General features: G+C 33.7%; 1 protein-coding gene across 33 annotated transcripts in view; it reads right to left on the bottom strand.

Annotated features, from left to right (window-relative positions):
* The window catches only part of Map2 (microtubule associated protein 2), a 266088-nt gene that overhangs the window by 20773 nt on the left and 232412 nt on the right, over positions 1–12903 (bottom strand). For 32 of the 33 annotated variants that reach the window (XM_070018343.1, XM_070018353.1, XM_070018116.1 and 29 more), the window contains 2 exons: positions 6703–6850; positions 1230–1561 (listed from right to left, as the gene is read on the bottom strand). In XM_070018343.1, coding sequence (XP_069874444.1) covers positions 1230–1561; positions 6703–6850 — 480 coding nt within the window. The remainder of the gene's footprint in view (positions 1–1229; positions 1562–6702; positions 6851–12903) is intronic. The other variant, XM_070018232.1, reaches the window with a different exon arrangement.

Consider the following 12903-nt stretch of genomic DNA (forward strand, 5'->3'; position numbering starts at 1 on the left):
TCTTAGAAATTGCTGCAAAGCTTATGCTAAAATCATTCTTCTTGACCTTAAGGACTCCTTTAAACAAAACCATGTATTGTAAAATTCTATATTAATTTTTATCCATATCTTTCATTTTCATTATATTTTCTTTTTAGTTTCAGAACACTATCTTAGAAATTACTTATATTTCTGTGCAATTCTAAGAAGATATATCAACTTTTTCTAGGACATTAAAAAAATCCCAAATCATATTCAGTTAAGGATATATTTAGAACATGAGGATATATAAATAGAACTGATTTTAAATAGTAGTTATTTAGAAAGCAGTTATTTCATTTTATAATCTCTCTCATAAAGCTACAAGAAATTTTCCATTCAATATTAAACAGATTTCATTCAAATTGTCTCTCCATATTATTTATGGCCAATTATAAAAATAATACAATACTTTTTAAAAGGCCCAGAATATTTTCCTTTCTTAATGTGCAAAACTGATGAATGTAAAAATACTATTAGTATCAAAGGATAATATTAAATACTTGTATTTTTTCTTTCCAAGCTTTGCCCAAATATATAGCATAGGGCTAGATTCAGGGAAGGGTAGAACTCACAGCCCCCTGCTTAGGAAAGAGATGAGTGTTTGTTCAGAGTTTGAAGTAAACTTTGCTAATAACTGCAATACATCTCATCTTAAACAGAAGTTCCTGAGCTATAGCTTCATTCAGAAGAATTATTTTGAACTACTTGTTTATTACAACATAAACACTTGTCCTCTGCAATATTCAGGCAAAGGTAGTCAGAGAAATAACTTGGTGAACCATGCTCTCAATTGAAATAAATATGAGAGTGACTCCTTGAGGAAACAGGAAGAAGACAAAATTGGAATCATGAAAGATAGTGACAGAAGCTCATGGTCCTGATCCAAAATAAAAAACAAAATCCATATCTCTTAAGTTAAAGTACACAAAGCCATAGAGACCCATTCTGAAATCGACTAGAAGATTCTTGGTCTGGTTTAACCAAATGTTACCTAATAATATCCAGAAAAACAGAACATATATTTTATAAGATAACTTCCTCAGATTACTGAGACTCCACACAAACCAGTAACCACAACTCCATAACCAGTAACTCAGGAACACCTCCATCTCCCTTGCTCTTTGAGAACTGTTGGATTAAAACTCGTGTAAGAGAATATAAATGAGTGAGGTTTTCTGGCAGTAAAGAGATGACCACAGGATTCTTACCTGGCCCCCTTTCGGCTGGTATTTGATGTTGTCTGTCGATCCAATTTTGGATTTGACATTCTTCAGGTCTGGCAGTGGTTGGTTAATAAGCCGGAGCTGTTTGGGAGTAGCAGGCGACTTTGGAGGAGTGCGAATGATGGCCACTTTCTTCTCACCGGGCACCAAGATGGCAGATTTGGGGGTTCCAGGTGTTCTGGGGTAGCTGGGGGTTCCAGGAGTGCCTGGAGTGCGTGAAGAATAACTTGGTGGGGTGCCAGGAGTGATAGCAGTGGATCCAGGGGTTGTGGGGGTTGAGGTGCCACTTTTTCCTGCTCTGCGAATTGGCTCTGACCCTATGTTAACAAGCAAGTGGGACAAAAACCACAGTATTGAAAATGTCCCCAGAACTCCCCAGCTGTTTAGTTCCTAAGGTATTTGTAAATAAGTACAAATCATTGCAACAGTGTTGAAAAAAAAAAAAAGGTGAGGTCCTCCTATCTTTAGGTTTAGAAGCTGGTGACTTTCTTTTGAACACATTTTTTTTTAATTGCCACAAAGATAAGACTTGATTTTGTTTTTCTTGATTTGCTCTCCATAGTTCTCATCATGAATATCCCCAAACTCAATTTCTATCTGAAATAACTAAGTTATATAGATTGTCTTTTGCTGGAAACAGAGGGTATGCTTAATGTAGCATGTGGATCCTGTTCACAGAAGATTCCTGAATGGCATATGATCACTCATCCCTCTCCATAAATACATTCATTCTGAGATAAAGATGTAGGTGTACACACAATCTAGAACTGTGTATTCAGTTAACATGTTTATCATATGTAGAAAGGTTCCTATTGAATCTTGTTATACCTCTGGCTTACATGAGTAGCTCTGTGGTCTACATATTCATTAAGTAAAAGCTGTCAGACATCGCTTTATTGTATCATTCATTCCCTTTGTAATGAAACTTAGCTTCTGACTGAAAAAGGTTGATTTCTCATTATAAAAACGGGCTGTTTCAAGAATGCAATCATGGGGCTGGGAATGTGGCCTATTGGTATAGTGCTTGCCTAGCATGCATGAAGCCCTAGGTTCAATTCCTCAGTACCACATAAATGGAAAAGGCCGCGGCTCAAGTGTTAGAGTGCTAGCCTTGAGCAAATGAAGCTCAGGGACAGTGCCCAGGCCCTGAGTTCAAGCTTTGGGACTGGCAAAAAAAAAAAAAAAGGAAAAGAAAAAAGAATGCAATCACACTGAACCTTGTGGATGACTTGTTTTCTCTCTTACTTTGATCAATAGTTGGACAGTTTAGAGTCAAATTAAAGTTTCAAACGCTATTAGTAACTATACAGGATTTTGGAATACATATCTTTCTTCATCTCTGGCTCAGTCTCCATTTTCCTTTCCTAAGATTTGCTTCAAAGCATTTTCAATGCTACGTCAAATGCTTTTCTGAACTAAGTGTGATATAATAAAGTACAACACATAGATTTTTAAGCTGTTTCTGGAATACCACTCATGTTGAAATAAACAAAAATACATAACAGGTAGGGAAGATTTTATTATTTCTAAGAAGTAAGAATATCAGAGCTCATTTATTCAGATAGTACTAAATTCTAAAGCAGATATAATTATTAGCTTGTGAGAATTCACAGTTTTAAAAGAAGTCAACCTTCATTTATGACACATATATGGCATGATTCTTAGTTTTTACTACTGAAGATGTACACAACTAAAATCAATGGATCTTGTAAAATTTTGTGAAGGACAAAGACAAGTTACTGGATGTAGCTGATTGTTGGGTATAGCTGTAGAAAGTTCTTCCAGTATGGGGTCATGTAGTTTAGTCTTTGCTGGATATTTTAAGAAATAAATTTAACAGAGCTTTTAGATTGTTGTGTTCTGCAGACAGCATAAATCTACCCTTTGGTCTAGGTTCTATTGTCCAGAGAAACATGATTTTACTTCTTCTTTCAGTGAATACTTTTCATGCATTAAGAGAAAGTTGTTTTGTGTCCTTCTAGTCTTTTAAGGATAAACATTTTTCTTTATCCAAAAAATATGAAATATGATACAAGATGACCAAAGTGAAAATTTGTGTGCATTCTATACTTTTTTCTCATTTTCCATAAAATTAACATTTCAAAGCCAGTTTTTAATATATGCTTAACCCTATCACTATACCCTTTTGTCAAATCTCTCCAGAAATCTTATTTCTTCCTTAGATATATTCCCTGTGAATTCACCAGCTTTGAGTAGGTGAGATATTCTATGAGAAGGAATTTCTCTGTATGTTTTTCTTCTGTACCTAGCCTGTGATTTTTATGGTGGCAGAACATAGCAGGTATTCAAGATTTGTTTTTTAACGTAATGAATTGGATTCAGATTCACTGCTGTGCACTTAGCTGCGTTTTGCTATATGGAGAATGACCTGTGGTAATATTCTGGGAGTGGCTAAAATGTTTACATATATATACCTTGTAGTATATATATATATATATATATATATATATATATATATAATGTATTCTGAAATAAAATGGGTTTATACTTATAAAACATGATTTTAAGTATCATAAAAAAGAAACGTTTTCTATTAAGACTTGAAGTATGAGGCTAAATCAACTTCCCAATGCTATTCAATACATGTAGAATTTTATTTATTTATTTATTTATTTATTTATTTATTTATTGGGTCCAGTTGTGGGGCCTGACCTCTGGGCCTGGGTGCTGTCCCTCAGCTCTTCAGCTCAAGGCTAGCGCTCTACCACTTGAGCCACAGCGCCAGCTCCGGCTTTTTTCTTTTTTGCTTATGTGGTGCTTAGGAATTGAACCCAGGGCCTCATGCATGCAAGGCAAGCACTCTACCACTGAGCCACCTTCCCAGCTCCTGGAATTTTTTATTATCATAAATTATGTTCTACTAATCTAAATGATAAAGTTAGTGTTTTCTATTTACCCTGAAAGAAGCACATTTAAGACCTTAATATACTTTTGAAAATTTTCTCTAGTTACTTTTATTAAATTATTTATCATACTTGAACTCAGGGCTTAGGCACTGTTCTTTAGCTTTTTTGTTTAGGGCTGGTATTCTTCCACTTGAGCCACATCTTTAATTCTGGCTTGTTGTTTTTGTTTTTGATTAATTGGAGATAAATGTTTTACAGACTTTTCTGTTCAGTCTGTTTTGAACCTATATCCAATCCTTACATCTCAGCCTCCTGAGTAGCAAAGATTACAGGTACAAGCCACCAGACCTGGAAAATTTTCTTATTTATCTTGTCAACTCCTACATGACAATGACTTTCTTGGACTAAAAGACCTTTCTGAACAGTTTTGTTTCCTTCAAATCTTTTTTAAAGTTCCATAAAATGCCAGAACATTCCAGTGTGAAGTTATGGCTCATGCCTGTAATCATATCTACTCAGGAGGCTGAGATCTGAGGATCGTGGTTCAAAGCCAGCCTGGGCATGAAAGTCTGTGAGACTCTTATCTCCACTAGAAAACCGGAAGTGGCACTGTGGCTCAAGTGGTTGAGTGCTTGCCTTGAGCTGAGGATCGTGGTTCAAAGCCAGCCTGGGCATGAAAGTCTGTGAGACTCTTATCTCCACTAGAAAACCAGAAGTGGCACTGTGGCTCAAGTGGTTGAGTGCTTGCCTTGAGCTGAAGAACTGAGGGACAGTGCCCAAGCCCAGAGTTCAAGCCCCCACCACCAACAAAAAAAAAAAAAAAGGAAATGATAAGAAAGTGGGAGTTACATAATGCTAAAATGGCCCAATGTCCCAAAGTCCTCAGATGATCAGAGTATCATGAGTATCAGTTATGCTTTTTTTTTTTTTAAAAAAAAACCAAATGACCTAGTGCTTGTGAACATCAGTCAGATAAAGAAGTTAGGAAGTAAAAAACATCATTGGCTCAGAACAAATTAAAAACCAAATTACATACAGATACACTTTAAAAGTCAGAACACACAAGCTTGAAGAACTGCATTTATATTGAAAGCACCATTTTGTTTCCATAGCAATATACAGAAATATGACTTAAAACATTCCTTTGTGCTTACCTGGAGTCTTTGTCTTGTCTCATCATCACTGGGGTTACTGTTAATGTTCAATTCTAGCTCTAGGTATTTGGAGTTAAAGGCTCTTCTTGCTGAGACTGCAAACTCTTACTTTCCCTTACTAGTTCAGTTGAATATTTTAGCCATGGTAAAAACAATTTTGAGATATCAAAATATTCTCAGCACAAGCTTCAAAAGATGGTTGTTTCTTTTTTCATGAAATTAAGTGGTATTGAGTACAATTATTCTAATATTGTAATTAAAAGTATTTTTGCAGGGTTCAGTGTCAGTGGCTCATTCCTGTAATCCTAGCTACCCAGGAGACTGAGATTCAGGATCAAGGTTTGAATCCCAGCATGGGCAGGAAAATCCATGAGATTCTTATCTCTAATAAACTACTCAGAAAAAAATCAGAAGTGGAGCTGTAGCTTAGTGGTAGAGCACTAAATGAGCAAAAAGCTCAGAGACAATGTCCAGGCTCTGAATTCAAGCCCCAGGACCAGTACTATGTATGTATGTATGTATGTATATATATATATATGTATATATGTATATATATATGTATATCTGTATAATATATAATTTATATATTCATTTATTTATTTAAAGTAAGTGGAAGAGCTAGCTATAACACAATAGTGGTTGTAATTTCCAGCATTTTATGATTGTTTCTATATTACAGAGCTATAATTCTGCAAGTGATTTTACAGAGCATTTCTCCAATACTACTTTCTCTAAGTAATGTAGAGAAATCTTTAGGAGGGTGGCTTGTGAAATTGTCAGTGGGCTGAAAATCGTATTCAACCACTTATTAGCTGTACAGCATTAAGCAAGTTCTACCTTAATCCACAGGTCCTGCAATGGTAGCACATATGGAAAGTATCACTTCAATTTGCTGGAATTGCTCTTCTAATAAATATAACCTTAGTTCACCTACCCATATATTGATCATATTTTAAGAATACTAAAAGAAGCTATATTTGAAGCCTAGTAATAGAAAATTTTATGTTAATAATAAGGTTTAGATATTATAATTTGAATTGATTTTAATCAATCAACTAATCATCAGCACTGTTAATTCAACTAAAAGAATAATTAATAAGGAAATACAAATTAAGTATTTGTATAAATGTATAAAAGCCTGTTTGTTGTTTTCTCTATTAATTATTTCTTTAGAATTCTCTTTTTTGCCTAAATTTCAAAGAGGAGAGAGAGAAAAACATTCTTACAAAAATGACTCTATCTCAACCTTGTTCAGTAGATAACAAAGCAATTTGTTCCCATTTGCTCCATCAATTGTTTTGACTCAAAGTGCTATTGTCTGGATTTTCTGGTTGTTAGGATAAAGATCATCTGTTCTTAGGGTACATTTTATTGGAATACTGTAAAATATAGTAAATCTGTACTAAGCTCTAGGAAACCAAAGTAAAATGAACCTACTGGTGGTCCGTCGAGCTGCAGAAGAGATGGAACTGTTGAGGGAGAAGGAGTGTTCCTCTCTGTCTCCTGATACTCCCCGGCGAGGAGGGAGGATGGAGGAAGGCCTTGGGAGAGAGGAGCGTTTTTCTGGACTCTTGGTGACTCCATCCTGATGGAGGAGAACAAAAAGATATGCTGTTCTTGTAGATGATCACTGTCTTAATTATACAAGGGGATTATTCTCTGGTTATTTTTCCTCCTGCACGAATACAAATATTTCTTTTAATTTGCATCACAAAATGCCATGTACTAACAAGTATTGCTACTCTGTAACACCGAATTATTATTTTACCAGATGTTTTATAAAAATAGAATAATATCTTGCAGTGAGTTCTGAAAATTAATTCAGAAACTCAGGTTCTAAAGGACATCATAGGTAAAATGAATCCCCTCAAATTGTTAATTTTACTGAAAAATCTTCAATAGCCTGGTAATTTGTGTGTCATCAATGACCAGCTGTAGGGCATTCACAATGATCAAGACCATGTGTTACATACCTGTGTGACAGCTACTCTAAATGTATAATATCTGTTTATGATTTCATTCTTACCACAAAATATTGAGTATGCTTTAACTTTGTGGTCTAATGAGTTAGTGTAATTGTTTACAGAGCATGGAGATAGTAAGTGTAAGGTGTAGTGAAAAACTCAAATGTGTCTGTTAGTGCACCTAAATTGACTCATATATAATGCAATTGTAATTAGCATAAATGATACTACCCATTATATACGTAATATTATGGGCAATAGAATCTAATTTATTTTGTTAGTTTGTATTTGATATTTTGTAACAATCAAATAACTAATAATAATGGAGATTATATCTAGAAAAAGATATTTGTACTCTTTTGATAGGAGGCTGTTTATTAAAACCTTTCAACTATATATTTTATTATTATTGTTGCTTTTTTCTTTTCTCTTCTTTCTTTCTTTTCTCTTTCTTTCTTCCTTCCTTCCTTTCTTTCTTTCTTTCTTTTTCCTTTTTTTTTTTTGCGGTAGTGGGTCTTGAACTCTGGGCCTGGGTGCTATCCCTGAGCACTTCAGCTCAAGGTGAGCACTCTACCACCTGAGCCACAGAGCCACTTCCTCAACTATATTTTTAAAAAAATAGTATCTATTGCTTTTATGTCAAATACTTTAGAATTTCACATCTTGGCTTTCATGTGTTTCTTAATTTGTGTTGTAACACCTTCTTCCAAGTTAATTGACCTGCTGCCTGTTGCCTTACCTTATTCCCTGATCCTGAGTTTGGCAAACAAGCTGTGGTGCTCACTGAAGTGGGCTATATTAAAAAAGTGTCAGAACATGTGGCATTTTTAGTCATCCTAGGGTAGGCTGAGCTGTATCTTGGGGACTTTGTGCTACCCTGTAAAACAGGGATCTTTGACAAGGTAGAAATCTAGCCATGAAAGAAAACAAACAAAAGTATAAAATAAACCAAACTATGAAGTAAAATAATTTTTAAAGGAATCAACATAAAAGAAATTAATGCATTTTTGATAAGAACAAAAAATGAATGACAATCAATGATGGATGAAATATGTGTAAATAAAGGTTTTCATTGGGTACCTCTTTTTGGCTAGAAGTAACTTAACAATACTTACATAAAATGTAGACAAACATACAAAAAAACATGACAATAGATCCATAAGATCTAGAACAGGTATCCACCTTATCTGTTCTCCTTTTTTCTAAATATTGTGATTATTTATACTTTATATACAGAAGAGACACCATGAATGACTGCTGGATTAAATGGTGGATGGATGGATGGGTGGAAGGATAGAAGAAAGAACAATGTTGCTTAGATATGAAGGAATTGGTTTTGGGAAATTCTGAGACCAAAACAGTGTATGGTTCAATAAAATGTAATATTTTGTCTACCGAGAGAAACAGAAGATATAACTGCAAGTGGGAACACTGCAATTAATCCTGTGAAAGGGCAGCACGTGGGATCTTTTGTAGGAAGCAAAAGGCTGGGGCTAAAGTCTTTTATCATGAAAGGCCAAAGCTAGAGATGGTGCTGAAGCAGAAAACAAACAGACAAAACTCTGGGGACACTTCTTTGGTTACTTCTCAGGTTACTCTGGTTATAAAGAAGCTTGGGAAGCAGTCTGAGGCTGTGATCAGCCCCTCTCTTCTAAAACAAATTGTTCAGAAAAAAAAAAAAGTTTCCTTGTCTCTGAAGTAGACAAGGAAGTTATGAAAAGCAAATTATGAAAAATTTTTGGAAATAATTCCCATTGTATATGTGTATCAATTACATCATGCATTACATGTATATTAATAATGCATATTGTCAGTAAATTATTTGAACAGTGAACATAATAGTTATTCTTTGGGGAGACTGGAGATATATGTTACCCAAGGGGTTCCTAAGTGAATAATTTTTGGCATAACTCTGGAAGTTATAAACTGTTTGCTAGTATTTATGTAAGTGAAATCATTTCATTGTTACAGATGCAGAAAGAGTCCTCCAAATAATGAAGGGTGTATTGCCAATAACAATATTTTTTTAAGTCTTAAGGTTAGAAAAACTGTTAAAATAGAAATGAGCAAATCTTTCTTCATGCTGGCTTAAGAATGGTACTAAGTGGCTACATACTGGATTACTTTATAAATTTTATATGTAGAATTTGTTTAATGAGAGTACAGATAGAATATTCTTCTTTATAGGTCTGTAATTAATTCATAGGTCCTACAATAGAAGCACATATGGAAAATATCATGACAATCTGCTAAAATTGTTCTTCTAAGAAATATAACCTCGTTTCACCTAACTATATGTTGATCATGTTTTAAGAATGCTAAAACGAGCTATACTTGAAGCACAGTAATGGAATTCTTTTTCTTCGTCTTCGTCTTTCATTTTGTCGGTTGTGGAGCTTGAACTCTGGGCCAGGCAGGGCACTGTTCCTCAGCTCTTCAGCTCAATACTAGTACTCTACCACTTGAGCCACAGCACCAAGTCTGGTTTTTTGAGTGGTTTATTGGAGATAAGAGTCTCACAGATTTTCCTGCCAGGCTGGCTTTGAATCGCAATCCTCAGATCTCAGCTAGGAATATAGACATGAGCCACAGGTGCCTGGCAGAAAATTTTATTTTAAAAATTTGCATAATTTGTTTTCCAACAATCTATGTTCACTTAGATAAACTGAACACTAATGAGTTCATTTTTATGAGCAAAGCATAAACTGGGAACGAAGTTAATATACAAAACTAATAAGATTTTTATGCATAAATGACAGTCTGTAAGATGTGTTATAAATCCTCAAAAGGAAAATCAGCACTGAAGAGCTTACACATAAAAATCACAAGTCTTAATTTACAGGTGAGGATAACCCCTGGGGAGGTGTTTGCAAATGTAATGGGGTTAGACTGAAGGCTTTTGGAGAAAGCCATCCTGGCATGCCACATGTCTCCTGGGGGAAGTGGTTAAAAATTCAGATAAGAATGACAAATCCAAGGAGATTATTATCTTCAAATAATTAATTGGAGTTAGCTGTTACAGAAATAGCAGATGAAACTGAGATTTTCATCTCAAATTTTAACCTCCACAGCCACCACTTCAACAGAGACATAAGAACGCACAGATTGCACAACTTTCTTCCTTTTCAGACCCAGTACCTTGAGTCGGAAGTGTAACTGGGTCAGCACAAGTCATTCTTCTTTGATTGATACTACTCACAAAAGAGTGAATTTTAAAAATGTGATCTGGGAAATGAATTAATTGGATTGCTACTGATCAAGAAAGACAACTAGTAAAGCAAGGTAAACTACCATCTCCATGAGAAACCTGAGTGTAATTCTAGGTAGTTCAGGTTCATAATAATGAGCAAATGAGCTCACTGATAGAGAATGTGTGTTAGCATGCTTTTAATTCTAGCACTGGAAAAAGAGAAAACCCAAAAGAGAAATAGAAAAGTATTAGAGAACTGTGCAGATTCTCAGAGATAAACCAGGCTTGATTGATCTTGAGGCTTTAGGATTTTTAAGAGAAGTGGAAAATATATTTGGAAGGAAAAAAGAATGGTATATAAGAAAAAATAAGGACAATGGACAAATGTCTTCAGAAAGATGAGATGGGAATTTACAAGAACAGTTAGTTTTATGGCACATAATATATACTTTATGTGGCTAGTATAACATTAGATGCTGATCTTATTGAGTTAATTGAGACCTGAATATGAGTCCTGAAAACTTTCTGAAGGTTTTCTACACAATATTCATATAAATATGTTTTCTTAAAGCAGAAGAACTTTCCTAAAAGATGGACTCATTTTCCATAACTGCTTTTGAAAATCTTTACATTTCAATAATAATAAAAATAATAACGGACAATTATTATTGAGTGAATTACTATTTCCTAGGCATTTAACGATGTGTTGTTTTATAAAATTTAATTTTTACCACTAAATCATGATATAGGAATTTTTATTCTTCTTATTTTATAAACATTAAGACATAGGGAGCAAAAGATTATATATGAAATAAATATCAAGATTTAGGCATGACAACTTCCTAGTTCTCTATAAGAAAAAAGAATACAAAGAGATACAAACCTTGAAATCATATTCTGGTGTAAAGAAAGCCTAATATTTGCCAAAGCCATAAACAGATTTTTTTCTATATGCTCATGAGTATCTGTGCAAACATTTATATAAAACTCAAAAATCAAAATAAAAGCCCTCAGTTTTGGACATCAATTTGGGTATTATTTAAAACGATATTGCTTTTAATTTTTCTTTTTTTAAAATCAGAACTTAGGTAAGGCATTTAATTATAAAATTCATTCCAAAGTGCGTATATATATCCCTGTTTATAAGAAAACTTTGTATAATTTTTACACAAATTCAGATGTCTACCATTTGTGATCTAAGCAGAATACCAATTTTCTTTTAAAACCCGAGAACTCAAACTTGTTTTTTCTTTCTCATTTTTTAAATAAGTTTTTTTTATTGTGAAAATACTGTACAGAGGGGTTACAGTTACATGAGCAAGGTAATGAGTACATTTTTTATCAAGCTTTGTTGCCTCCTCCTTTGTTTTTCCTCTACTATCCCTTCCCTCCCACCTCCTCTACTACATTCCCCCCACCACACTCCCATCCCTGCCTAAATAAGATGCTATGTTGCTTTTAATTTTTCATAATAAATACAAAGTAGAATTATAAACTCTTAACAGGTTTCAGAAATCCAAAAAAGAATATGGCTTTAAAAAAATCACATGAAAAAAAATCACGACTGTAGACACAAAATATTATGAAAAGTTACTAACTAAAATCACCCAAATTATTTGTTGTAATTTTAGGTTTTCATTAGTAGTTTTTTTTATTCCAATCATAAAAATTATATATTTCATAGTCTGGGAGCACAGCTTAAGTGGTAAAATTCTTTCTTAGCAAGTACCGGCTCTGAGTTCACACTCCAGTACCATAAATATATAAACAAAAATAAATAAACACTATGAATAAACAAATAATACGTGAATAAACAAATAATACAAATAAATAACGTAAATAAATAATATGAACAGCAAAATTAAAAAAGAAAAAGTAGAAAAACCCCATTAAAGTGATATTTATCATCATAACTTGGTAAATAAAGAGCAATGTAGCTTTGGCAGTATGTAGGAAAAACTTTAAAATATTCACAGTCTTCTTAAAATAGAAAACAACCCCAAGAAAATGTACTTGTGAACTCAGCAAATAAAGATCTCAATGGCAATGTTGTAAAAATAGCAACAGAAAGTATTTTGAAGGTCAAACAATAGAAAATTCATTAGTTATATCATTGCAGATATGCAGAATGTGTTATATACTGTCAATAAAATGATTATAAGGATGCATTGATGGATATATTTACTGTCTAAGAAATCAAGGCACAACATTTCCATACCTATTATTCAACCTCTCAATGTGTGGGGGAAAAAAATTTCACATTAAAATGGTAGTTACTTATCTCTAGATAAGGGAAGTACAATGGATTGCTTCTTAATTTAGTTTTACTTTTAATAAAAGCAATGAAATTATATTATAAAATACATTTGCATTGATTAAAATAGCTGAATTTGATTCTATGAAGAGGAAATTGGTCTTCCTTGTTTTCGCCCCGTCACTGGACTGCTTTATCTGTTTCTAGATATCTCACTAAATAAGGCAGGA

Source organism: Dipodomys merriami, unplaced genomic scaffold (assembly GCF_024711535.1).
Source record: "Dipodomys merriami isolate MVZ:Mamm:240054 unplaced genomic scaffold, mDipMer1.0.p SCAF_1, whole genome shotgun sequence".
Lineage (NCBI taxonomy): Eukaryota > Metazoa > Chordata > Mammalia > Rodentia > Heteromyidae > Dipodomys > Dipodomys merriami.